At 44.9% G+C, this 27164-nt stretch overlaps 1 protein-coding gene across 3 annotated transcripts in view; it reads left to right on the top strand.

The window, feature by feature from the left end:
* EIF4E2 (eukaryotic translation initiation factor 4E family member 2) overlaps positions 1-26042 on the top strand; it is a 29835-nt gene extending 3793 nt beyond the window's left edge. The window contains exons 2-8 of one of the 3 annotated variants that reach the window (XM_043445035.1): positions 4256-4370; positions 5388-5522; positions 9543-9647; positions 11142-11294; positions 11397-11533; positions 18220-18298; positions 23482-26042. In XM_043445035.1, coding sequence (XP_043300970.1) covers positions 4256-4370; positions 5388-5522; positions 9543-9647; positions 11142-11294; positions 11397-11533; positions 18220-18265 — 691 coding nt within the window. In that variant the 3' untranslated portion in view covers positions 18266-18298; positions 23482-26042. Of the gene's footprint in view, positions 1-4255; positions 4371-5387; positions 5523-9542; positions 9648-11141; positions 11295-11396; positions 11534-13266; positions 13533-18219; positions 18299-23481 lie in introns of those variants that run through there. The other 2 variants (XM_043445036.1, XM_043445034.1) reach the window with 2 other exon arrangements.
* The last annotated feature ends 1122 nt before the right edge of the window (positions 26043-27164 follow it).

The raw sequence follows: 27164 nt of genomic DNA, 5'->3' as shown, positions 1-27164 counted from the left end.
CAAGATTGAAGGGAAGGGACCCCAGATATGTGGGAAGTTGGGGGCTGAGAAGAGAGAAATGGTTTGAGTCCCTGGGATATTCCCTAAAGAAGAGAATTAGAAGCTATGTTGGACCTAAGCAATAAAAAAAAAAAAGAAACAAAGACTCATGAAATATTTGTAATCAGGAGACAAAAAAACTGACAGTATAGCTAGGACAAGTAAAACATTTATAAATATATGGGGATGTTTAGAAGAAGGGGTCCCAACTCAGCCTAGAGATAGATCAGGGAATATTTTCAAGAGAAAGTGGCCCTTAGTCTGGGTCCTAAAGGACAAGTTAAGTAGGGGAAGAGGAGCTCTTTGAAAGACCAGCTGATGAGCACAACGGGGTGAGGCTGGGAACTGCAGGCGGGTTGGTACCACTGGATGGAAAGGAGGGAAAAGACTGTGTGTCAGGTATTCATAATATCTGATACACACAGTGTGCTGGTAAATGTTGTGGGACTTGGATGCTAGGACAGGCCCTGCTTCAAAAGGAAACCCTGCGGACTCAAATTTCATAACGGGGAAGGAGTTATTGTAAACACCATTAGGTCTTCTAGGCGTCCAGGGAAGCCGAAGAGATAGCAGCATCACAAAAAACCCTGTTCTTCTCTCCACTCCTGCTCATCTGCTCCATCCCCTTTGCCCCTCCTGGCCTTCTCTGCTTTTGCTTATTGTCTTTATTCCCTCATGGGTTTTCTTACATGCAACTCATATGACTGACTGCCCCAACTCCTGAATCTGTAAGATCTTTCACCTTCTGGATGAAGACCTGAGGGAGGAATCTGAGGAAGGCACTGAGGCATAGGTTATTGGCCAGGCCGGGCTACCAGTGCCTTTCATCGTCCTGCCTTGGCCAGGGAGGCGCTGGGGCTGGGTGTGGCACAGTGCACGATCTCTGGAGTGTATCCTACAGCCAGGGCTGTGAAATGGGCAGAGTGGGCACCCCAGCACATATGTAGTTTGTCCACTTTAAGGTTTGAATTAAGATATGTACTTTTTTTAGGCGTATTGCTAATGCCCTCTTAATAGACTACAGTGTAGTGTCAACATAACTTTTAAGTGCATTGAGAAACCAAACAATCTGTGTGACTCCATTTCTTGTGATACTTGCTTTATTGCTGTGATGTGGACTCAAACCCACAATGGCTCCAAGGTATTCCTGTGTCTGAGTTACAGTTTGACCACTTCTAGTACCTGTCCTGAGAATTGCCAAATTTTGTGTGACTGGGTAGGGCCAGAAGAGTGATTTCAGAAAAGATCCCTAAGTTGATGGTCCAGCTCTAGACTAAACAGCATTCTTACTATCTTTGTGAATTCACCTTCCATTTATCTTTTTGTCTAGATCGAGTGAATTTTAGGTTCACTGAGAGCCTTAGTATTTTGTTTTGGAGGGTGACAGAATATGCTCAGAGATAGATTTTCTTTGCCAGTAGTTTATTTAACACAGGTCCACTGTGGGAGTTACAGTAATTTCATAAGCCAGTAGCATGCTGATGTCTTTTTAGCTAGTAAAGGAATAGTATAACATATTCCAAACCAGTGGTAGATTACTCACAGTATTGTTCCAGGCTCAGGGAGATGAAAGGAATACAGTCCAAATTTAGTTCCAGGTGTACCTTTATATGAATTGGCACTGGGTGAGAATGCTTTGCCAATTAGGAACTGAAGTCCAACTGCCAGCTCCAAAATAAAAATTAGTTATTGCTAGAAAACTCCAGCACTGGTGGTGATGGGCAGGCTGATCTTTGCAGGGCCGCTAAACATTTTGTCACCACTGCTAAGGGAGGCAGCTTTACCACAGCAGAGCTAATGTCCCTTCCCTTCAGAGACTGCTGCAGGGTTTGACACCACTGCCCACCAAAGAGTCACCTTGGTCACTGCAGGAGCGTGTGGCTCAAGATCTTCAGAGAGCAAGATCAGCAAAGAACAACTTTGCTCAGATGGAAACTCGGATATTCCTCACACAACACTCAGTATTTATAGTCTAAATGTCCCCTCACCATGCTTCCTTCTTTATCTGTTTTTGCTGATAAGCCCCCAGCAGGGGCTACTCGCCTACTGACCTGCTCGTGGGTATGAATGACTACACATAATGTCCTGATAGACTTCATTTGTTCAAGCTGGATATAGAAAAAGGCAGAGATCAAATTGCCAACATCCATTGGATCATAGAAAAAGCAAGAGAGTTCCAGAAAAACATCTACTTCTGCTTTATTGACTACACCAAAGCCTTTGACTGTGTGGATCACAACAAACTGGAAAATTCTCAAAGAGATGGGAATACTAGACTACCTTACCTGCCTCCTGAAAATCTGTATGCAGGTCAAGAAGCAACAGTTAGAACTGGACATGGAACAACAGACTGGTTCCAGGTTGGGAAAGGAGTACGTCAAGGCTGTATATTGTCACCCTGCCTATTTAACTTGTATACAGAGTACATCATGTGAAATGCCAGGCTGGATGAAGCACAAGCTGGAATCAAGATTGCTGAGAAAAATATCAATAACCTCAGATATGCAGATGACACCACCCTTAGGAAGAAAGCAAAGAAGAACTAAAGAGCCTCTTGATGACAGTGAAAGAGAAGAGTGAAAAAGCTGGCTTAAAGCTCATCATTCAAAAAACAAAGATCATGGCATCTGGTCTCATCACTTCATGGCAAATGGGAAACAATGGAAACAGTGACAGACTTTATTTTTGGGGGGGGGGGGGCTCCAAAATCACTGCAGATTGTGACTGCTGCCATGAAGTTAAAAGACACTGCTTGGAAGAAAAGCTATGAACAACCTAGATAGCATATTAAAAAGCAGAGACATTACTTTGTGATGAAGGTCTGTCTAGTCATAGCTTTGGTTTTTCCAGTAGTCATCTATGGATGTGAGACTTGGACCATAAGGAACGTGGAGTGCCAAAGAATTGATGCTTTTGAACTGTGGTGTTGGAGAAGACTCTTGAGAGTCCTTTGGACTGCAAGGAGATCCAACCAGTCACTCCTAAAGGAAGTCAGTCCTGAATATTCATTGGAAGGACTGATGCTGAAGCTGAAGCTCCAATACTTTGGCTACCTGATGCAAAGAACTGACTCACTGGAAAAGACCCTGATGCTGGGAAAGATTGAAGGCAGGAGAAGGGGACAACAGAGGATGAGATGGTTGGATGGCATCACCGACTTGATGGACATGAGTTTGAGCAAGCTCCAGGAGTTGGTGATGGACCGGGAAGTCTGGCATGCTGCAGTCCATGAGGTTGCAAAGAGTCAGACATGATTGGGTGACTGAACTGAACTGACACTTCATTCTTATCTCAAAACAGCATCTTCATTTAAGTCATAAATAAGTGAGTTTGAAGTTATAGCAAACCAAAACACAGCACTGAGTGTAGGTTCACTACTCCTGAAAGTGTGGCACTTGATGTATTTATGACTGAACTTACAAGGCAAGAAGACATTTCTTCCTTCCTTTCATTTCTTTTTCATTTAACAACAATCCAGCATCTTGTCATTGTTGCTGAAGATACAAAGGTTAATAAGACACCAACCCAGGGCCCCCTCTATCTAATAGGAAAAACAGATGTGGGAGGGATGGTGCCTTAGGCTGAGGGGTGGTATTTGTACATAGCACAGATGTGGGAATCTGGGTTGCTTTGGGAGGCGGGGAGAGGGAACGAGGATGCCAGTTGACAGTCGAGTTGTAGAGGATCTTACGTTTCCTTGTATTATATCCTGCGTGGTGGACATGGAAGGGCACAGGACAGTGGAGAGTTCTAAGCTTGGAAATTAAATGATTAGCCCTAGCAGTGGGGAACGGTAGGAAAGATAGTTAGAAGTGACAGGATAGAAAGGGAAGTTTCTCAAGTTCACTTGAAATGCCGAAAAAGTTATATAATCCAGAAATTCTCCTCATTATTGACTATTTTTGACATAGAAAACAACTCCTTACACTGTTTACCTCTTGCTTCTTTGTGCAGACTTTTAGAAAACTAGAACATGGTGCTTTCTGGAATTCACAAATTAGCTGATGTGCATTTTCATTTTTTGCTTAATCCTCCCAGTTGCCTTTCTGTTTCCTTTTCCCTCTTTCATGGGCACTTCATTGCCTGTGACTTGAGTGACCGCTGGTTGGTTACATGGTGGTTCATCTGACTTGGTGGCCTTAGATAAGCAAGAATAAGTTAGATAAACAAGAATTAGCTCAATCATGGGGTACTGTTGTTTTGCCTTTCCATTCAGATTGAAAGATGATGACAGTGGGGACCATGATCAGAATGAAGAAAACAGCACACAGAAAGATGGTGAGAAGGAAAAAACGGAACGAGACAAGAGTCAGAGCGGCAGCAAGAGGAAGGTGAGTTCTGTGCTGCACAGATGTCGTTGCCTTTGGACTTGGGACTGGGTGATCTTGTGAAATCTGAAGGATACTTTATGAACTTGATTACACCCTGTTTTGTAGTATCTGATTTTGTTCTCAAAGAAGATTGTTGCATCACTGGAGTTCATCTTGGGACTTTGAAGGTTCCCCTTGCTGCAGGATCTTAAGTTCTTGCCTCACTTTCCAACATTCTCTGAGCCTGAGGTGGGGGAGATTAATCTTGGAATTTAGCAAGGGTGTTAGTTGCTTCAGAAGCTGCTGCTCAGTATTTCAAATCCTGCCCATCACTGAGAATGTTCGACTCTTTAGTCGGTAATAATTCAGGCTGAAAGTGACTTGGAAGAAATGAATTTTAGAGAACGAGAGATAGATCTCTCAGTTTCTTTCTTGAAATATTAAAGCAATCGTTAATTCATTTATCACACAGTATTTAGTACATTCCAAATGTAGGCATTTTACATGCTAAGAGGACACAGGTGAGTGAGCATGAATCAAGGCACTTACATTTAACAGTAGCAGTAATCCTAGGCTGTCATTTATTGAGTACTTCTGTGTGTCAGGCATGGTACTAAGCGCTTCACATCTGTGAATTTGATCCTCTCAGCAGCCCTATGAGGGTGGTCATTATTGTTTTCCCCATTTTGCAGATAAGGAACTGAGGCACAAACTGGTTAAGCAACTTGCCCAGTGTCATGAGCCAGCAAGTGATAGGGTGTCATGGAGGAGGCAGTGTTTGGCCTGGGAATATGTTGAGATGAGATAGAAGCATAAGTACTCATGGTAGGAGGTAGAAAGTTTTGAAAGCATTAAGAACAGAGAAAGTATTACAGGAACTTAGAGACAGTTAACCACTAACTTACCATGTAAGCAGAGTCTTGAGCCCATTGCAGGTAATTGAGGATGTACCCTTTTTAATGGAGGTGGGAAGTGTTTTCTCAGTCTCAGAGCATGTGGAAAATTTTCCCAGATTAACACGCCTCCTTTGATTCACAGGCTGTTGTCCCTGGGCCGGCCGAGCACCCCCTGCAGTATAACTACACTTTCTGGTACTCCAGGAGAACCCCTGGCCGTCCCACCAGCTCACAGAGCTATGAACAGAATATCAAACAGATTGGCACCTTTGCCTCTGTGAGTACTTGGTGGTTTAATGTACTAAGCTTTGGTAGTACATTCTTGTCTGTATTTACATTGTTGTGTTTATCTACCCTCCTGGTAACCTGCATAGGATTCTGGTTTCCTTAGTTGACTGACCTGAGTCTGTAAAGCTAAATTGGCTCATTCTTCTGTTTCTCATTATATATCCATAGGCAACATATGTCAGAATCAATAAGTGCATAAATTGTGGAATTGATCAGATGGGGACAATACAAAAATACTGGTTTTGTTTAAGTAGGTATTTTTGGAGTCCTTTCTGTGTGCAAAGTGTCATGGGAGATACAAAATTTTATAGTATGTGGTGTCCTCATGAAGCTTGTCAATAAAATTGAGAATAAAATTTTAAAGTTTTTGTTTTAATAACTTCACATTGGGTTTTGGATATGTCAGTGATTACGCATAAACTAGCATCTTTGTTCTGTGTTTAGAAGGAAAAGGAAGTCTCTGTTTTTTTGTGGGCACTGTCAGTACAGTTAGCCCACGCACTGTCTCATCTTCCTCACAGAAAACTAGAGTTGTAAACCCTGAGAGGCTTGTCTGTGATTAAAGCCAGTCTTGTTTGGTGAAGACTGTTATGTATTTCGTACAGGTGATCTGTGGGCAGAATCACATGCAGGATTCGTTATTTTTTTGAAGTTACTAAGGTATTCGTTCTGTTTAAAATGCAGACTGGAAAAGGAAACTATAATAGACAGTAAACTTTAAAATAAATTAGTAAAGAGGAAGGACACACAATTATAGTCACTTTGTATAGTTTCCTTTGATCATTATGATAGCCTTATGAGGTCAGTGATGTTATCCATATTTTACAAATGAGAAAAATGAGACTTGGGTTAAATATCTGATCTGAAGTCTCAAGTCAGTTATAATTAACTTGATTAAGTGGCCGAACCAGTATTGAGACTCAGGTTGGGTAGGCTGTAAAAACCACCTTCCAAAGCCTACATTCTTTCAGTCTACCATATACCAAAATGCATGCCAGGATGCTCCAGTTTTTCAAAGTGTTTGTTTACGAGACAGGCTGTATTTGTTTATCTGTTTATTAATCAGATATGCCTATATAATGATAATCATATCATCTGATTACTGTGTTGAGTTGATATTTCAGCCACAAGCAAAGATCTTGTATTAGTTGGCCTGCACTCTCTTATTACTGTTAAATTTAGAGTTTTTTGAATTATTAAAAGTAGCTGTGCACTGGTACATGTTTGGTTCAAGAAAAGTTTGTTGAATGAATTTGGGGCATAATAGGGTTCTAAAATGACTAAAATACCTTGCCCTTAGGGAAATAAGACATGCCCAGGAATTTCTAATACAGGGAGGCAGTAGGAGGTGCATATATAGTCAGGGTGCTCTTGCAGTTCAGAATAAAGGGATTGATTTCAGCCTGGAGAAGCCTCTTTGGGAGCGAGATGGGTTTAAGATTGAATTCAGAAAATTTGAACAAGTGATAAGAGGAAGGAATTCTTGGAAGAGAGAACAGTAGAATTTAAAAAATTATCCATATCATCCTAAAATTCCTGAATCCACAAAAGTTTTGATAGGTTGCTAGATATTTTAGGTAAAATGGCAGCCATTATGTTATGAACAACTGGTTAAGCACTTAGGATGAGAGAAGAAACTGAACCATTCAGGATTTTGTTCAATTATTTTAGCATAATTATAACTACTAGCATTTTTCTTTCCTGCTTAAAAAAAGCATGTGTAAATTTTCCCAGCTTGTGCAAGGAGAGTTTTTGTTTTCTTTGGGCATATATGTTAAGTTGAACAGTTTTATCATCAGCATCATCTTGGGTTAATGCCGCTTTATACTCACCAATGTCATGTAAGTCGAGGCATTGGGAAATGTCCCACAGTATTCCTCACAGAAAAGTAATTACATTGTGAAACTAATGATGCTAAAGTAGTATTTCCCACTGGTCCTTGATCCTAGTATTTAACAACATTTAAAAGTTCTTGAGGTGACTAAGAAAACTGTATCTTGAAATGGAAAAAGTGTTGGACTCGGGGATCACAAGTTCTGCTGCTTGACTGTGAGCTGGGGCAAATTCTGAAACCGTTTTCTCAACTATAAAGCAAAGAAAGAAGTTGAAATGATTTCTAAAGTCTTTTCTGCACTTCATGTTCTAAGTCTAAATATTTATTTTTTGGTTCCAGTTGAAAGTTTCAAAAATGCAAGTTGCCTTAAGAGAATGAAAAAAAAAAGTTTATAGTATTACTGTTTCTCGGCCTGCTTATTATTTCATCATCTCTTGTGATTTGGGTATAGAATTCTGGCTATAAGATTGTAGAGAATGGCTCTCAGATTGGTGGAGACCAAACTGTTAATAAAGCAGTGTTCCACTGGAGGATTGGAGGTGATTGGTATGCTCTGTCCCCACCACTTCCGTCAAGTCCTCATTCACAGTGAGCCACAGTTTCTAGAAGGCGAGCTTCATTTCTTTGCACTGTGTTAGGGTGGGGAAAAGATTATTGCTCGTTGTATGCATAGGACCATTCACTGACCCAGATCCCTGGGTATCATTAAGCATGGCACTCACTGAGGTGAAATACTGTGTTGAAGTCCTGCAGATGGCTTCGTTCCTAATTTCCTTGTAACGAGATGTTTCCCAGGTTTCTGTGCTCTAGAGGATCAAGAGGCACAACCATTTCACACAGTCTAGGGTTTCTCCTCAGTTGCTATCCAGATCTGGGAGTGTGACCTGAATCTCTGTCTGCATGGTACCTGTTTTTACCTGCATATTATGCAATCTTGCTTCATGTTTATTCAGAGCCTCTTCAGCAGTTTCTTGGCAAATACCAACTGTTTTCTTCAGACTGTTTCACATTTTTTTCTTTCCTTGTAAAGTGTTTGTAGGTGTTCTCTGTGAACTGCAGAGGAATAGGAAAGTGATCAAGGGCTTCCCAAGTGGCTCTAGTAGTAAAGAACTCGCCTGCCCATGCAGGAGATGCCAGAGATGTGAGTTCGATCCCTGGGGTGGGAAGATTCCCTAGAGGAAGGCATGGCAACTCACTCTAGTATTCTTGTCCTGGACAATCCCATGAACAGAAGAACCTGGTGGGCTACAGTCCATAAGGTCCCAGAGAGTTGACCACAGCTGGAGTGACTTAGCATGAACACATGCACACACACAAAGAAGTAATTTCTTCTTATCCAATCACTAGTGAGAAAAACAGAAATAGTGTGATAAATATAAATAAGCATACATTTTACAGAGAAATATGTATGATTTTCTAACAGGACTGTGAAGGAGGAGCAAAGAGAAATTTTATAGCTAAGAAGAGAAACTTAAACCCTGAGTGAGGAAACTAAGGTCTGCTTGGTTTTTGGACCGTCTGGGCCTTAGCAAGGGCACCATGGTACAGAGTAGTGCCTGCGGTTGATTCTGTCACTTAATGCTCAGTAACTACATAGAAATAAAGTGTACTTCAGTGTAGCTAATGCTGTATTTTGACAGTAAACCTCTGATCAAGAAGTGCCCAGACTTGCAGTTGTAAATAAGTCTTGGGCATGTGCTGTAGAGCACAATGGCTAGTTAACTCACACTGTTAATAACATTGTTTTGTTTTGTTTTTTTTTAAGTGATTTGGTTCAGGCTGAGGTTATGTGGCACTGAATATACCTCAAACCTAAGTGGTTTTTATTGTGTAAAACAAAGTCCTCCCACAGCATGTGGTGATTCTCCTGTGGCTTCCACAGGATGGTGTGTATTGACATTTTACCAACTAAGGCTCCTGGCTGAGGCTGGCATTTCTCATCTAAAGAGTTTATTCTTGTGTTGATGGTATGACATTATTCTTTTATCAAAATAGACAGTCTGCTTCCCTCCAACTTGCTGTCCTTCCCCCACAATCCCCGGAATGAGCATCTGTCCTCCAAAAAGTAGAGCCTCTAGCAGAGTGTCTTCCATGGTTATGCTCTTCTCTTAAATCTCACATTCGCTCAAAGAAAAAGAAGGCACCTCTCTTGACTCTGCCATCCTCTCTCTGTAGGTGGAGCAGTTCTGGAGGTTTTACAGCCACATGGTGCGTCCCGGGGACCTGACAGGCCACAGCGACTTCCATCTCTTCAAAGAAGGAATTAAACCCATGTGGGAGGTGAGAACTGAGAGCCTTAGACTGCTTTTCTGAAGAAGTTTTCTGTTTTTCGGGGGTTTTTTGTTTGTTTGGTTTGGGGGTTAGTGCCGGGCATTGGTTAAAGTCTTCTTTGAAAGCTACGTCACAGTTTGGTACATCCTTGGTAATGGGAACTCTAGGAAGAAGCCTCGATTCCATTGTTTGTGTGGATGGTTTTCAAAGATTGTTTTCTCACTAACATGGTGTTGTAACAACAATTGAAGGATTTTTGTGGATTACTCTTCCCATAGACTGGCTTTGTGTGTGTGTAATATATTACCATAGTATACATATGGTTAAAGTGAGTAAAAATAAGCTTAGGGGCAGTCACCAGAGACCCAGAGCTGAGCTCTGTGATCTCTTTGCTGTAGTCCATCTTCTCTATTCTGATGCCAAAGCATTCTTCCAGAAGACTCTGATCACACACACATGTGCTGTGCTGTGCTTAGTCATTAGTCACTCCATCCTGTCTGACTCTTTGCAACCCCATGGACTGTAGCCCACCAGGCTCCTCTGTCCACGGGGATTCTCCAGGCAAGAATACTGAAGTGGGGAGCCATTCCTTCCTTCAGGGGATCTTCCTGACCCAGGGATCGAACCCAGTCTTCTGCATTGCAGGCTGATTCTTTACCATCTGAGCCACCAGGGAACCCCCACCCCCACCATACACACACACACCTTAATTAAAAATCTTATGCAGTTTTCTGTTGCACACATGATCTTATACCTAATTACCTTTCAGCACTTGTCACCTGTCCTCTCCAGATCCTCCCTTCAGTATAGCTAGATCTTCCTCTTTGCGTCTCCGCCTCACAGTCAGTGTTTGCACACAGCCGTGTCCTTCCCGGTGCCCGCGGAGCCCTTCACCTGGCTAACTTCTGAGTCCCTTCTAACCCAGCTGAAATGTTTTCCTGTTCCTGGGTGTTTCTGACTGTCCTGTTCTTCATAAACTTCCTGTGTGTACCTCTGTTACAGCGGTACTTGTCAGACTATATACTACTGTAATTAGTTTTCTTGTCCATCTGCTTTACTAGACTGGATCTGGGTAGAGATCGTGACTTCATGTCTGTATTTGGGGACATGGGACACTTGATAAACTTTTAGCAAATGAAGTAAGGAATGATCTGTGTTTGAAATCTGACATTATTTTGTTTTAATGTAGTTTTCAAAAAAGAGGGTTGGTTGGTTTATTTTGGCCACACTGTATGGCTTATGGGATCTTAGTTCCCCGACCAGAGATTGAACCCGGACCTGGCACTGAAAAGTGCTGAGCCTTAGCCACTGGACCTCCAGGGAGTTCCCAAAAGAGGATTATTTTTAAAGGGTCTGTTTGGCTGTTTTTTTTTAATGGCTGGTTGCAAGGATCCCCACCTTGTGTTTCTTTTTTCTCGTTTCTTCTGCCTATAGTCCTACCACATTTTCCTGTAGAGTTTTCTTGTAGACGATATTTTAACTTTTAATACTTTCTTTTTACAGGATGATGCAAATAAAAATGGCGGAAAATGGATAATTCGACTGCGGAAGGGCTTGGCATCCCGCTGCTGGGAGAATCTCATCTTGGCTATGCTGGGGGAACAGTTCATGGTTGGGGAGGAGATCTGCGGGGCTGTGGTCTCTGTCCGCTTTCAGGTAAGCCGCCTCGCGGGCAGGTCTGCTTTCACGTGTGTTACCTCTGCTCTTCTCACTGCCTCCAGTTTCCTTTGATGAATCCTTCTGTCGTCCCTCCTATAGGAGGACATTATTTCCATATGGAATAAGACTGCCAGTGATCAAGCCACCACGGCCCGCATACGGGATACGCTTCGGCGAGTGCTTAACCTACCTCCCAACACCATTATGGAATACAAAACCCACACCGACAGCATCAAGTATGTGTTGTGGGGGTTTGGGGGGTGTGGGGGGCATATCCCTGAGTTCAGCAAAAGTAGTTCCTTAGTTGGGTCCAGAGGAATATGGTCTTCTAGGAGACTGACTTAAGGAGAAGGGACAGACCAGTCTTCCCCCAGTGCTTCTGTCCACTCATAGCAGTTCTCTGCTGGTGCGGTTCTCTGCCTGCCTGCACCCTGGGTGCTCTGGATGAGAGACATCCCTTCTGCAGAGTCCCAGCTGAACCGCCTGGGCTTGCTGTATTCACACAGGCTGTCTTGTCTTTAGTTCACTAACCTCTATCTTAAAATGAGACAAAGTGCTCTTCTTTTTCTTGCAGTTTCTAAAATAATTTCACTGAACAGTGAGGCCCTCCTCCCTGTCTGTCCCTCACTCCACTTTTGCATGTCTTTTTAACTTGTTAGCTTCAGTCTGCTCTCTTTGTCCCGGGAAATTGACTTCTTTACCAGGAATGATGACTCCATTTCCTTGTGTGCAGAGCTGAAGTCGAAGCGGAAGTAGAATAGTGTGTGTGTGAGAGTAGACTCTAAGGGGAACAGGAATGCCAGAGGGGAAGTTAGCTTGGCAGTCTACCTGAGATTCAGGGGAGTGGAGCTGGACATCCACAAGTGAGAATCACTGGCCAGGGTTGCTCTTTCAGTGACTGAAGATCATAAATAAAGTCAGGGTGTTACAGACACGTTGTGGGGAGTGGCTGTTAAAGAGTTTTCTCACATGTGAAGGGAGAGCAAGGCAGCTAGGAGTCAGGACCTATAGGTGTAGTTCTGTCCTCTGACTCAGATACCAGTGCGTGCCTTTGAAAAGTCTCTGCCACTCCGCTTCACGTGTCCCATTGGAAAAGTGGGGGGTAAGAGTGCTTTACTGAGCAGGGTTGTTTGTGAGGCTGATTCAGTCTTTGTAATTGAAGGTCCTCAGATGGAGTATGCTCTAACAGGGTCAAGGATTATTGCTCTCATCATCGTTAGTAATAACATCATCACGCTGTTATTACAAGCATTATAGTAATGAGCCCAATGATGGCTCAGCAGGCAGATCATTTGGGAATCTTTTCCCCTGCATTTACAGATCATGTTGTGGGTGGAACTGGCTCATACCAGCTAAGCTCCAGTTTTTAACTGGGAATGCTGCCATAGGAGGTGGTCTGTCTGAAATGGCTAGGTGTGGCTCATCACAGCCACCAGCAGTTATTAGCCATTACGACCCTGAGGGCTTGCCTTGGCAGCCCTGGGTCAGCACTCTTTTTTCTTGGCAGATTTTTCTTATTCTTTGTTCTGGAATACAAATAGTTTCTGCCCTCCAGCCAGACTCAGTCTAGGCTGGAGAGATCCATACCTACTTTTCCTAGGACTCTTGTGTTTAGTGTTCCCAAATGCCCCCCGCATCCCCCCACCCCACCCCCAAGCAACCTTTTCACCCAGATAGGAAAGGGAAAGAGATATTTTCAACTCTCCCCTCTCCACTCTTCTCCCTTTCAAATACCCTGAAGCAGCTCTTCCTGACTTCTGTAGCAGTGTGTACAGGTCCATAGAGTCTAGGCTAGCCTTGGGGCTTGGTGCCTTAGTCTGCTGCTTGCTGCTTTATCAGAGGTCTGCCTAGTCCTCCAGCCCTGCAGCCACAGGGGCCAGAAACCCCTCCTTGACACCTAGATGCCACTTTCCCCTCGCGGCTCCCTCTCTTTCTCTCCCAACGTGCCAACCTTTTGCACTTCCACTAGAATGCCAGGCAGGCTGGGCTCCCAAAGGCTCCTTTTTCAAAACCTCTGGAAGCCGCGGTTGAATGTGCCATGACCCTCTCCCTCTCTGGATGGCACCGTCATTGAAGCCGGCGTCATCGGAGTCTCTTGTTCTGTTGGTGTGCTACCTGGAAGATCCTTCCGTCCCGGACAAGAGGAATTGGAAGAGCATTTTATGTTTTAAGAACAGGCTGACATGCAGCAGCTACGACAACAGCTGAGATCACTTAATAAATGGTGCTAAACTAGCTTGTCTCATGCTCTTGCTCTTTATGGTGCATCAAAGAAGTGGCCTTTCAGACTGACTGTCACCATATTAAGGAATGGCACAGACTTCTCCGTGGAGGGCCATCCGGGGAATGCAGCCTCATTTCCATAAGCCCATGGTATCACATCACACGGTATTTTGTTCCATCTCCGCTGAGGTCTGACACTGAGGTGACATCTGGCTCTCAGAAAGAGACCCCCACGGTTTTTTTGGTATTTAAGTTTCCACCAGCCATGCTGAGGACAGGAACAGAGTGATTTCTGATTTAGAATTCAGCTCAAAAGTCCATCAGGTTGGAAAGGGGGATCCTTGACCTTCGCTTGGCTGACTTCATTTGTCTTACTTCAAAGACATCCCTTGCTTGGAGGTAAAGCCCTGCTTCCGTCTGTGTGCCGCTGTGTGTGTAGAGCTTCCTTGCTTTGTGTAAGTGGGCTTTCCTCACTGGCCAAAACCGCCCAACCGCAAGCTCTCTGCCAGCTTTTTCCCTTCTGTTCTCCCCTTGGAGCCAGCTCTTCTTCCTCTCTGAGCTCACACTGCTTACACTTCGCAAAGTTCTAGCCCTTCCCTTTCCCCAGTCCCTAGGGCTGTCGTGCAGCAGGACCTGGGGGTGGGGACGTGTCTTTGTCTTGTGTGACTTTGCTCCTTAGGACATCTGACCACAGCATGGCCCAGCCCCTCACGTGTTTTTGAGGCTCGGCATGTATGTGCTGCAACTTGGCCTTCAGGCCCCTAACCTGCATGGAGAAATCTAGCAAGGCTTAATGTGAAGGTTTTCTTTACAGCTTCCACCCAAACCATAAATAAACCACTTCTGCTCACACTAGGCCAGGTGGCCTGATAGCATCTGTGAAGGTGACTGTGGGCGTAGTGTGGAGTTCTCCAAAGTGGCTGTGCTGCTCCGTTTTGGCAGTGATGCCCTGAGCTGTGCCATCCTGACTGCCCATCCATCTCCATGAGGCCTGGGATCCCACAGACCACACATCGGGACTAGCACGTGGGCTGAGCATCCTGGAGGTGGCCCTGTCATTGCTGCTTTTTGTGATCACTTACCCCAAATTACTTAAAGTTCCTGAAAGATGGAGATGGTTGATGTGTAGAAATGCATATTTTCTATGTTTTCAACATTTGTCAAAGAATGACGTTCTGTGGCCCTTTCCCTCTTGCCTTCTGCTGTGATGTCCACATGTATTGATCTTAATTTCAGCTAATATAGCTGGTCCAGAGGTTGAGCCTGATTCCACCCACCAGAGTAAGAGTTGATCGGAAAGCACCAAACTGACCTTGACCCCTCTGAGCCTTGCCACATCTGAACAGAAGCCAGGACTGTTCTGCTTTGTCCTTCCCCCGTGGCTCTCCCACAGGCGTGGCTGTGTTTGAGTCAAGGAACAGCAACTGCTTGGACTTGAGAATTGAAGGGACACGAGGAGGAAAGAGCCAACACTTGTTCTCTCCCATGTACTCTGGAGATGAGGGGTCCTGGAAATGGTGAGGGGAGTGTTTTAGGGGTGGCTTAGCTTTCTCGGTCAGGTGTCCCTCCCCCTTGCTGTGTTTCCGTCCAGTCTCCAACGTCCTATTTCAAGTGTCTCGTTCCCCAGCCTGCCTTCATCACACTGCTCATGGCCTTTCCCTGCTGCGCTCCTTGCTAGCACCACTTGCTGAGCTGAGGTGACCGCTGCCACTGCGCGAGGGGCATGGTGAGCCGCTTTGCTGCAGAGGGAACGCTGCTTGCTGCCTTGTACCCTTGTTTACTGCTAACAGTCAGTCCCTTAAGGGTGCACGGGCCCACTGAGAAGTGGGAAAATGGTTAAATCCAAGTGTTAGGTGTGCGGCTGAGGTTTCAGAGATTTGGGTCCTTGCAGGTGGACAGCCTCATAACACAGCCAGACTTGCACCCTAGAATCATGGGACCACCAGGAGAAGACTTGGGTCACAGGGCCGTATAAAACAGCAGTGTCTTTTGTGAGGAAATCCCTCTTTGGAATAGTCTGTTGAGTCCCTTTGTGCCTCTGGCCTGGGATGGGAAGGGGAAGACAGGGCCTGTTGCACTTGGTGGGCCACAGTGTTGGGAAGACTGACTAGCCCCCTCTGCACAGAGAGCTGAGGGTAGGTGACTTGTCTTTATTCATTTGTTCTAGAGGAGAAATGGGTCAAATCATGGGGACTCCACCACATCTAGATTTCATTTTATTTAAATATTGAATTTGGTATGCAGGGAGCAACCATCCCTTCTCTTGCCACGGCTAAATCATAGCTGGGGGCGCTGCGTCACCCAGCATCATTGCTGGCCAGGCTTTGCTTTTGGGAAATGCCCCTCTATGCTGATGTGCAAGGTAAAGCCCAGACCAGTATGAGGCCCAGCTCATCTGTGAGTGTGAGGGCCAGCTGAGGGCAAGGCTGTGAAGTGGGGCTGGGCCAGAGTTGGGGCAAATGCAGAGTTAAGGGATGAGATCTCTGCCTTTAGAATTTGCTCTCTGGTAAGCCAGCTGGTAAAAAGTGGTCTTGAAAGGACTCATTGTTACCTTGTCATTTGAATCTGTTTAGAATTCCCTGTAGGTTGTATTAGGATAATAGGGGGAAAAAAAGTTTTTAGGAAACTCAGTTTACATGACAGATATAACATTTAACTTGTTCTTTGTTTACCTTTCAAAGAAACAAGTTTTAAAATTACATATATGCCTGGGATGCCAGGTGGAAAATAGCTAGAACATTCGCACCTAGTTTTAGGCAGTTGGTTTACTTAGTCAGTCATTGAGAACCAGCGATGGTACCAATGACTGTGAGCAGTGGTTTTATCTCCACTGAATCCACCTGAGGAAATTTCTTTGCCCAGATTCTTCATGTTGAAGTTTTCCATGTAAAGAATATACTGCTGAAGAAAATAGGAGGGCAGTTTAATGCTAAACTGGATTAGAGGGGAACTCTGAAATCCATATTTCTGTAAGTTCTTGACATAGAGAACTTCCATTTGGACTAGTGTAGGCCTTTCCGGAAACTAAAGGATAAGTGAGGTGAACCTTCAACACAGCCATGCAGTTTCTTGTTGACACCTAACTTGCTTAAATATAACTTAAACCTCACTCTTAGAATGAGAAGGGGTGTTTCCTGGGTCATTGCCTGGGTGTCAAATTTTGCTTTCTCTTTATCTTCATTTGGAGTGAAGAGTGAAATGACCTCCTGCCATCACTGATGGACTCTCAAGGTTCATTGTGTTACCGTCTCTCCAGAAAGAGCTGTGAAACATGTCTTTCTATGGAAACTGAGTTTGTAAACTGACAAGATGCATGCTTACTGGGTACTCTTAACGTTTTCCTTCCATTCAGTGAACATACATGTATCCAGATTTTGGCGATATTCTGAAGAAACCATTAACTGTGGATCAGTCTCTTGTTCCAAGAGCTACATCATTAACTTATAAGTGTTGCTCTTCAAAAGGGAAATAACTAATGAAACTGATGTGATGATTGCATGGAAGAATGAATTTATTGGGCCAGTCTTTGTTTCATCCTTTCCTATTTGAGAGAAGAAGAAAAGCTATCTGTAGGAGACCTAGTGATGAAGTGTAGTTTTAGTGGCCATAATATTAAACCTGTAGTGAGCAAATAATTTAACATATTAAACCCTGTATGTTGTTACCATGAGTATTTCACCCCTTTAAGCCACGAATGGAATAATTGATGGTAAGGGATTTTAGATTCAAAGGCACCAAATTACCCATTTTATGTATAATTCCCAGGGAAGTTACCTGACAGTTTGCCCCTAAGTGGCTGAAAAATGGCTCAGGCAAAAAGGAAGGACATCAGCTCCTCTCAGAACTTGAGGTGGGTCAGGGCTTCAGAGGCATGAGGGAGCCTCTTTCCCCTGGTGCTTGGCCTACAGCCACCAAGGCTTGTTCTCTGTGGAACGTCCTCCAAGAGACTGCCCCTCAGTCACATTCCTTATCCCTTCCTAGCTCCAGTTTCTAAATTTAGGTAGTAACCATTAAAGTTGCGATGAGCATTGGTCCTGGGGAATTTCAAAGGAGTTTGGTCCTTGGAAATGCTGTGGCACATACAATTTTTTAAGATAATCGTTACTTGGGTATTATCAGAAACGCGTGGAACCTGACATGAATTTGGGATCTGAGTTGAAAAGGGTTAAAAGGTGTGATGTATGGCAGCAGAGGAAGCAGTGTCATTCCTCACCCGTCTTGGCGTCAGCATCACAGTGCTGTTGGGTGCCTGCCTTTACCCTCAGGGTGAGGCCTGATGGAGAAGAATCACTTCTACCTCCTCTCCTCACATCCCCAAGACAGAAAGTGCTGCTGCCCCTCGCCTCAGTGAATTGGAAGTGTCTCCCATGGTGGGTGAACTTAATCTGACCTCCGTGGCCTCCCCAGTAGACTTGTGGAAGGAGTGGCTGGAAGGATGTGGAAGTCCTCTCGGGGACAGTGAGGGCCAGATGGGCAGGAGCAAAAGCCAGAAGTGCCAGGTGCCCCGAAAGGTGTCAGCCACCCTGCTTAACAGGAAAGTCTAGGCGGGGACCCTCACAGCTGTGCTTCCAGGTATCGGTGGGCCCCACCTGACCTTGAGGGTATCTGAATTGGGGTGTGGGGTTATCTTGTTTGCTCTCTTTGTTAAAAAGCCTCTGATCTGAATGTGCTGTTGTGTTTTTTGTCTCTGGTTTGCCAGGGCCTGGGAGGAGTTTCATGGCCTGGTGAACAGCAGCGGCCGCTGATCGGACGCTCCCCCTCTGTCTCTCACACTCAGGGTAGGGCCTCGTCTATCTTACTCTGTAACCCTGTGATGTCCCTCCCAGCCGTAGGACCCTCCTCCAAAGGGCTTGCCCCCCTCCCCATCTGCCCCCAGGCTTATCTCTGCCAACACTGAGCCTGTGCCAGGCACCCACCGTCTTGGAGGGAAACACTGAGTCCAGAGCTGCTGACTTATCCTCCCTGGGTCATGTGTCTCCCAGTGAACCCCTGGGCAGGTTGATGAGCCTCACGCACCTCTGCTTTCTGATCTGGAAAGTGAGGTTCCATGGACTCACGTCTCTGGTCTCTTTGGATGCTGACATTTCATGACTATAAATGGACCAGAGGTCTTTTTTTATTTAATTCCCAGACATGGCCATGTTTAAGCTATCTGGCAGTGTCCTGTGACTAATAGGGCAGTTCATCTGGCCCCTGTATGACTTAGGCGAGAGGTGTGTCTCGTTTGCTGGTGGTATTTGTCAGTTGTGAGGAAACAGTGGTGGAACCTCCAAGTTTCAAAGGCTAAAGTGAATGGTGGGGGATAGGGGAGATTTCAGGGCTGTGTAGGAAGCATGGTTCCAGGTTGTATCATGGTGAGACCAACACGTGTTTGCTGGCAGAGAGGGGCCCTGGGATAGCAAAGGCTGGGTCAGCGAAGCATTCATTTTAAGAATATTTATATTTCAGTTAAGGGAGTTCCAAGTCCATGTCTGTCTCTTTAGCAGAAGGGATTGGATGAATTTATTCTGGGTGAGAGGAATGGCTACAGGGACAGTGTCTGCATGTGCCTGGCCCAAAAGCACATCCCTGGACATTAACTATCCCTGCCCCCAACCCCCTGACCCCATCCCTAAGAAATGGAGAATTTCTAAAATTGGAAAAGAACATGCCAGCTGCAGTAGTTGTTTCAGAACTCCACTTCAGAACAGGAAGCAAGGGAGACTTTTTCCAGGAAAGGAGACCTGCCCTCTTCCCTAGATGAGCCAAAAAGAGTATGACCCTGTGAGGGACAGAGCGAGTGGCTGGGGTCTGAGTAACAGACAGTCCCAGAATTCCTGTATGCTCACGCCACTCATATCTGTTTTTCAAATAATTTAATTCCTTCATCACGAATTCAGTTTTTAGATGATAATGCTAGGTTTTCAGAATTGAAATTGAAAGGGATTCTCTGTAAAGTATATTCAATATAGAATTCTGAGATGGTGGCTAGTATATCAAAGAGGGATGAAAACATGTATTAGTTCTAATACCGACACGTTGACTTGTAGGCTGGAAAATAGCAGACATTCAAAATACATCCATAGGTTAAATTTCCAGAGTCCTGGTGCGATATGGGACTTGCTTTAACAGCATTACCACATATAAAATTCCTTTTTTTTTTTTTCTGCTTTGAAGATCCCTAAAATTGGGCTTCTTACACTGAATGTGATAAGAAAGGTTTTTGTCATAGTTTAATGGCAGTGTTTACCTCTCAAAATACATAGAATGATGGTACCTTTAAAATTCAGCAGCATCTTAGGTTCCATGGGGTCATGGGAGGGGGCTTTAAAATGAAGTTGGAAGAGACAGAATAGAAGAAAACTTAAAATTATTCCCTCTCCCTTCAGCTGGCACTAGATTCCCCAGGAAAAATACCTTTGAATTTTTTTGAACAGTCATATTTGCCTAATTGCCATTTTGTAGGCTCTTTGTTCTTTTTGTTGTCTCACCCCACCCCCATATCATTTTCATGGGGCAGGTTGAAGGGTACATTCCTTCAATGGGTTAAGTATTCTCCTTGAAGCACAGACTTGGGAGAATGAGAGGAATATTTGAATCTAAACAAAAAACCCAGCTCACTTCCCTGTTACGACAGACTTGAGAAGGATTTTTTTATTTCATATGTTCTGATTTTACCTTGAAAGTGTTTAACTGGGTGTTCCAAGAAGATGCACATACCAGCTGCCATTTCAGAGGCCCCCTAGGACTTTAGCCTTCTAGTCCTCCCTGCCTTTTCTCCTGCCAAGTAGATTATGATCTGTGAAGGGATAAACTGCTAGTTAAATAATTCTTGAACCACAAATAATCTCAATTTATCTGCTGTTTTGTGCCATTCCATGTGGCTGCTGATATTTTAGGACTGTGTCATGTGACCTCTTACAAATAAGCATGGCACTGTTAATCATAGCTTCAGCAGAAGTCCCAGTTAGCTGCTGGGGGATGGGGCAGAGATTATGGGTCCCTGCATATCTAGACTGGCATGCGCAGAGCAGTGGTCTCTACTGATGGGGAATGAAGTTAATGTGGTCACTTCGTAGAGATGAGAGATTGAAGTTTACCCGAGTGAACCTAGGTGGTTTGCCGTTTTATTTACTATGCAGGGAGGGCACGAGGAGAAAGCCAGAGCTGGCCTGGGCTGGGCAGCTGAATAGCCAGAGAATGTTTCCCTGAAGACCATGATGTAAAATGTGTTACCATTTCCTTCTGAATGACCTTTTATATTATTGAGAACCATTGAAAAAACAAAACCAATAAACCTTACCAATAGTCTGCCCACCGCAAGATGCCTGTAGGGTCTAACTTTTCAGTGCTCAGTCTTAATTGTCTAAATTTTAATTTGCTTTTAAAAGAACAGAAACCCATCTTTAGGGGGAAAAAAAAGTTGCTTGTGGTCTCTGCCACTTCCTGTCTACCTTTTCCCTTCCCATCTTCTCGTCTCTCTATACACTGCAGCCTGGGGTAAGGGACAGCTGAGGGTTAGTTCTCAGCTGCTTTGATGTGAACACATTCCTCAGACTAAATTTGGCACCAGGCTGTTCTCAACCCACTTTTTTTTTTTTTTAAACAAAGGCTGGACCTGAGGGCCCCGCTGCCATCAGCCTGCTTCAGCCTGTCGTCATCAGGAGCCTGTTGCCCACCCTCGTTCCTCTGTTTTTCTTTTATATCAGATTCTGGAGGAAAAACAGCTGGATTCTAGCTCCGTTACTCTGTTCCTCCCCATTTCTGTTTTGCAAATAAACTTTAGAATGCTTCTGACTTCTTAGGATTTCTATGAAGAGATCTATGACAGTAGAATTAAATATTACCTCTTTCTGAATGGGAACGTGTTGTAGAGCTCTTCAGTTTACCTGCCACCTGAGAGAATTTGTTTCTGGCCCAGCTCCAGCACAGCACAGGAGTTCTCCCAGAAGATAAGATGTCCTGCTCACGGGGATGATTAATCCTGAGAACGTTCTTCTTTACATCACTAAACAGCTGTGAAAGGACTGAGTCCAGATATTTGCCTGCCATCTCTCCCACTTCAAGACAGATCTTTTTCCCATAGTCAGAAGATTCTCTGATTCTGCCTTCCCAAAGCCCTGCCTTTCTGGTCTGCCTGCTGATTGACTTTTGTGATCCAGTTGATCTGTGGGGCTCTTCCCCACCCAGGGATCAAACCTGGGTCTTCTGCATTGCAGGAGGATTCTTTACCATCTAAGCCACCAGATGGCCCATGGGGATCAAGATGGCATCAAAGGGGAAGAAGGAAGCCAAACAAATCCTTCCTTCCCAACCACTTCTTTGTTTTTAGAGGCGTTCTCCATCATACAGCCCTCAGTATTGCAGCACAGTGTTCCTGGGGGCACTCAACTAGCACACCTCAGTGACTCCTGCTTTTCTGTCTTACTGTCAGATGCCTCCTTCTTTGCTAGCTACTTGTGGCACCTCAGGGGAGTCTGTCCTTTTGGACATTCCTTTAAGAAGATGATCACTCCACTAAGTTCTCTTTGTGTTCAGTCAACTCCTTAGATGGAAATCATTCAAATTCTAGTAGCATTGATCATGGAGCTGCATGGTCATGTGTGTCAGTTACAAAATTGCCAGTGGGCTTTTGAGATAATATCAGTTTCTTCCCAGCCAGAGTTCACCCATGCCAGCTCCGGTTTCCCTCTCAGCATTCTTATCTGCAGTTACTTGTCTGTGTAGTGAGGGCTGTAAGTTACTGTCAGCCTGCCACCATCATGGGGGAGACTTGGTTAGCCATCGGCAGGAAGATACTGCTATTTGGCTGGGCTGAGCATATGTATTCATCAGTATTAACTCTCTCCAGTCCAGTTGCCAGATACCCAGTCAATTGTAACAATTCTCCGACAAGTCAATGAAAACCAAAGCTTCTAGAATGTGCCATTAAAATTAAACGGAGGAAATGAATCCAAAATCAGATTAATGAGAATTTATGTCTCAAAAGTTCACACAAACTTAAATCCAAAGCCTAGGGCCAGAGTAGTAGGCGCAATGACTTTTAAAGCCCCTTCCACCCCTGAGATTTTGGGATTAAAATGGCTAAGGTGTTGGATTTCTAGGCTGAAACAGGAGAGGTTACTAGTGGGCAGCCAAACCTGTCTGCATCCCCTAGAAGGCAACTAAGACGATATCTTGTGATCTGTTACACACACACATGCATGCACGTGCATGTGTACATGCCAGGCTTTTAAAGTGAAGGGTGTCCAGATTTCACCTGGAATATCCTTTTGTAAGCGGCTGTAAGTTTTGAACCAAGGGATTTTTGGTTGGTTGGTTTTTTTTTGTTTTTCTTTTTTGAGTATATAATACAAATTGATGATTCAGTTTTTTAAAACATTTTCTGTGTGCATATGTGTGTGTAAGAAAACAGAAAAAGAGGTTTCCCTTCCACTCTTTCTCCATCAGCCCAGTTTCCAGAGTACCCTTCCTCTGCCAGCACACGCCCCAAGTAGCCACTGTTACTGGTTCCCACGGAGCCTTACAGCGTTTCAGTATGTATGGCTTAACTTGAGGCAAATAAAAACCTTATTTCCTCCACCCCTGCTTACACAGACAGTCAGGCGTCACATGCACATGCTGTTCTGCACCTTAACCTATTGGTCTCTCTGGGAGAAGGACTTCTTTTCAGAAGTCTCAGTAGAGAGCTTCTTTCCCCCTTTTTAAAAGCTGCACAGTATCCCATTAATATTTAGTCCCCTGGTCGCATGCATTTGGGTTGTTTCTGACCTCTTGCTATTACAGCCAGTTGAGCCCAAGTGTTTGAAGGGACTTGTGGGGGCAGATGGCCATGCTGGCATTAGATGAGCAAGGAAGGAAGGTCCCAGGGTGTCAGGTGGGCCCCAGAGCTGCCGAGCTCAGGTTTCCCCCTGTGTGTGTGTGTTGCCTGGAGATGACACTGTGTATTGAATGCCCTCTTTTCTCCCATTTTTTCTTTCAGGGACAATTCAAGCTTTCGAAATACAAAAATCACCTTGTGAGAGTACACAAGCTGGCAATAATCCTTTTCTGTATGTGTGTGTGTGTCCGAAGCGGATGGGAGGTCTCCGGCTGGCCCCCCATCTGCTCACTGAAGCGACGTCCCCGAGCCGCGTGCTCCCCTTTTGCACTCATTCCTGGAGGACGGATTCCGCTAGACACCCTCCAGCGTCGCTGACTTTATAAAGCGGAAAAAATGGAACACGTGACTTTGTAACAGGACAGACTTTTTTTTTAACGGGGTTCTGTGGGGGGGAGTTCACCCTTTCGTCTTGCTGTGTGCTGTCCAGGTGCCTCCCGGGCACTCTGCCGTGCTCGCCTCTGCTGTACGAAGGGCATCGTGACCACGTGTACAGGCCAGAGCTGTCGACTGAGAGTGAGCAGTATTATGAATGTCTGTGCATCCAGGAAAAGCGTTTTGTTGGAGAGTCCCAGAATAGCTATAAACGCTCTCTTCTAGATCTGCCATTAAATTATTGGGACATTTTGTTTATTTCACACCCCTTGTCCCCCAAGGCCACCCTTTTGGAATATGTGTTACTAATTCTGTAGTTTCCTACCTTACACCCTCCAGTCTTCCCTCCTGTGGGACTCTTTCCTTTTAGGCACTGCTGCACTTAGAATTGTAACCAGTGGGCCACACAGGTCTCACTGAGGCAGCTTAGAAGGTATGATTGTAAATTAAACTGCACCAAACTGCAGCTTGATGAGGAGCGAGGTTGTACTAGAGGTTCCCAGGGCAGGATTTGGAGCTGAGGGTGTTTTCTGACCCAGGTTCCCAGATGGGCAGGACCTGTTGTGTCCAGCCTGTTGCTGTGGGTTCTTGCATTCCCCTCGTGGAGGAAGGGAAGCAGAAGTTGGCTGCTGCCAGGTGTTAACATGGTAAGTTCTGTGATCTCAAAACTGGGACATCTGGAGAAAAGGTGACCGTGATAGACGACTTTCTTTGCATGGCTCTGCCTGTCTGCAGTGGTGGAGAACGCTGCTGTCAGTCCTCATCACCCGGTAAATGTGTTAGCTGGTGTGTGCTGATCCAGGAAGCCCAACACAAACCTTGTGGGCTGTTGCAGGCAGGCTCTAAAAATGACCAGGCACATGCCAGAGAAGCCGGGTGATCTGACTCCAGAAGGACTGAAGTCAGAGAGGTCAGAGAGCACCTAGGGTTGGAATAAGTACCGAGGACCAGTCCTCAGCAACCTCCGAGGAGCGCCATCTTACTTGGCTCTTGTGAGCACAGATTGCAGTACCTTAAATTAAGGCCTCCCCTAAAACCTATCCTTGCAGGCCGGGGTCCTTGACCACCTGGTCTCAGAGAAATCATAGGAGAGTAACAGGCATTTCCTTCTGGTATTTATATTACTCTTCCTACTTTCCAACTCCTGAACACTCTCTCATTACCACTGTCTTGGGGTGCTTATTCCTAAAAGAATAGAGGCATATAAAAGAACAGGGGCCAAAAGGGAGGTGCTTCCATTGCAGGTGAAGTTAGATCAGAGAAGGTCTAGCAGGGATTTAAACTCCAGGAGTATGAAGAATAAACTCTAGTGCCCAGACAGTTGTGAAGGGCTCAGACAAATACAGGAGCAACGTTGGCCCAAGCAGGGGACAAACGCTGCCTCCTGAGTTTAGACCCCAGGGAGGTCTTCACTTTTGCCTAAACTCAGATTTGCCATGAAAATCCCAAAGAGAGCGGACGTTTGAATTTGCCCTCTGGGCATCTACCTGACTGACTGTTAGTATGTGTGTGTGGGTGCATATGTTTGTTACATGTTACAAGTGAAGGTTTTGTCAGACCGAGTGCTTAGTTGTCCATATTTGTGGGGGGTTTTTTTGGGGGGGGTCTCGTTTTAATTTCTTAGCCTCGTGTTTTCTAGAGCTGCTGATGTCACTCCCTGCCCCCCGCCTTCCTCTTTGTCTTTGTAGTATTTGAAAGTTATTTTTTCCCCGTCAAAAATATGCTGGCTAGAACAAGAGTTTCTGCTAGGCAGTGTCTCACCCTAGAACTTTCCAGATCTTCTGCCTAACAGCTTTAAACCAGAGATCGAAGAGTCAGTTCTCCAAACCACCTGTTTTCCACACTAGTTTGAGAGGTCTTTTCAACTCCTAATGACTCCATGGACCTCCGTGACACAGACAGGACGCAGTTGCGGGTATGGTGTCACCATTTCCAGAGAAACAGGAAGCAAGGTACACCAGGCATCTGCCAACCTAGCAGACGGGTGGCTGCTGGAGGTGGGGCGCCCCCTGTGCCCAGGCAGGCTGTTCCCAGGACCCCCAGAAACCGGCCCCACACCTCGCCAGTGCTCTTCTCCTCTTACCCTCCTGTTCATGTGTGTGTGTGTTTGCCCTGTGACATTGGCAGTCACAGTTTTCCACCCAGAGAGACGCTTGTGGTCCACGATGCTCCAAGAATGAATTTCCAAGTATTTGCCAGTGGAGGAGCAGAGGCTGTGACAAGAGTGATTTAGTGTTGCACTTTCAGAGCAATTGTCTACTGCAGTAATAAATGGAAAATATCAGCAAGAACCCGGTTGTGGACTCTTTAATACAGTGGAAAAGGGGGAGACTAGTAGTGTTTTGCTTCCTGCTTCTGCCCTTCAGCACATGAGTCTGTTTTAAGTGCATTCCCGAACGAAACGTGAAAGAGTCCAGACACTGCCAGTATCATTTACATGAATGTAATGTCAGAGTGCTGTGCTCTAGTTGATAGTAATCATTGCCAAAACTTAGTTTACATTTTTATACTAAAATATAGTTGTTAATTTTAATTCTTAATTTGGAATGAGGAATGTTGGAATTCAAAGATTTAGATTTGGAAATAAGAAACCACCCCGGGTCTTAGCCTGGAATGTTTTATTTAGCCCAAAGGTGGGCATGTAATGCATTCCAGTGACCAATTGCCCATGTGAAATACCAGGGGGGAATGAAACTTAATGCAAAGCCTTACAAAAGATTTAAAGCAGTGTAGTTTTGAGACTGCATTTCAATAGAAATTTCCTTTCTGTCTATCAGCCATGGTCCAAGTGGAAGCACAAACCAGGCAAGTTATTTTAACAAGATGATCAAATTGTTGACTCAGCCACTAAAAAGGCCTAAAGGAGACAAAACCAAGGAGGCAGTGACTCCAGGGGGAGGCTCCTCGGGGTGGATGCCACTCACCTGGTGCTGGTGTCTGAGGGTGGAACGAAACTGACCTGAGCTTGTTCAGCTTCAGGAACACACTGCTACCGCTGAGATGAGGCCAGAGCTCATCCCTTCTCCAGCACTCAAGTGCACCCTGCTGGAGAAATCCAGTGGTCTGCTAGCTGCTAAAGTAGAAGTCGCTGCTCAGGGAACTAAGATCCTATAAGCTGCAAGGTGGTGCCAAAAGAATAAGGAGAAGAAGAAAAGACTCCCTTCTAATGAGGGCATGTGTGGAAAATAAAAAATAGTAACTGCTAGTGGAGAAGCCTGACAGAGACCCTTTTCGCCAAGTGATCCGGGTTCATGGCACCACTGGGTCGTACTGACGCCATGTGTGCTGATATGTGCCGAGGACACTTGATGTCTCTCCCCCCAAATTCATAACCTGTCTGCTCATGAGAAAACATCAGACAAATCCACACTGAGAGACAGTCTACAGAATACCAAAACACTTGACCAGTA

The sequence above is a fragment of the Cervus canadensis genome, chromosome 24 (genome assembly GCF_019320065.1).
Source record: "Cervus canadensis isolate Bull #8, Minnesota chromosome 24, ASM1932006v1, whole genome shotgun sequence".
NCBI lineage: Eukaryota > Metazoa > Chordata > Mammalia > Artiodactyla > Cervidae > Cervus > Cervus canadensis.
This window is presented reverse-complemented; position numbering and strand designations above follow the sequence as displayed.